This window comes from Myotis davidii, unplaced genomic scaffold, assembly GCF_000327345.1.
Source record: "Myotis davidii unplaced genomic scaffold, ASM32734v1 scaffold609, whole genome shotgun sequence".
Lineage (NCBI taxonomy): Eukaryota > Metazoa > Chordata > Mammalia > Chiroptera > Vespertilionidae > Myotis > Myotis davidii.
Genome location: NW_006300164.1, coordinates 2,269,730 through 2,270,196, shown reverse-complemented (window position 1 = coordinate 2,270,196; position 467 = coordinate 2,269,730). Strand labels below are relative to the sequence as shown.

The window sequence follows — 467 nt, the reverse complement described above, 5'->3', positions numbered from 1 at the left end:
AGATGAATGGTTTTAAAATCCATTTCTCAGCGCAAAAGCGCAGCGACGGGAGCAGCCAGTGACACTGCCGGGTCTGGCTCCATTGCCTTCGCGAATCCATGCAAAGGCGGAACCAGAGGAACGGGTCCCCTCGAGCGAAGTGGGGACACGTGGGGATGGGACCTGGTGGGGGACCAGGTGACAGGGCACAGGGGCAGGTGACAGGTGACGGGACAGGTGACAGGGGGCAGGTGACAGGTGACAGGGCACAGGGCCGTGACCCTGGCCGTGGCAGAGGCTCCCATCAGACAGTTATAACAACACCCATGCGCTGTCCTTGCTCCCTTTAGGGCAACTCTGGAGGCGATGGCCCAGCCGGCCCCCCAGGTGAACGGGTGAGCACCCACCCTTTCCTGCGGACCTCGGGTGGGCCGGGGAGAGGGACTGCTGATGTCCAGGCGGGGAGAGGGGCAGCCGGGACCGTCCAC

General features: G+C 64.2%; 1 protein-coding gene across 1 annotated transcript in view; it reads left to right on the top strand.

Annotated features, from left to right (window-relative positions):
* LOC102761370 (collagen alpha-1(V) chain-like) overlaps nt 1-467 on the top strand; it is an 89,263-nt gene that overhangs the window by 30,775 nt on the left and 58,021 nt on the right. The window contains exon 6 of the mRNA XM_015572366.1: nt 330-374. Within this exon, the coding sequence (XP_015427852.1) occupies nt 330-374 (45 nt within the window). The remainder of the gene's footprint in view (nt 1-329; nt 375-467) is intronic.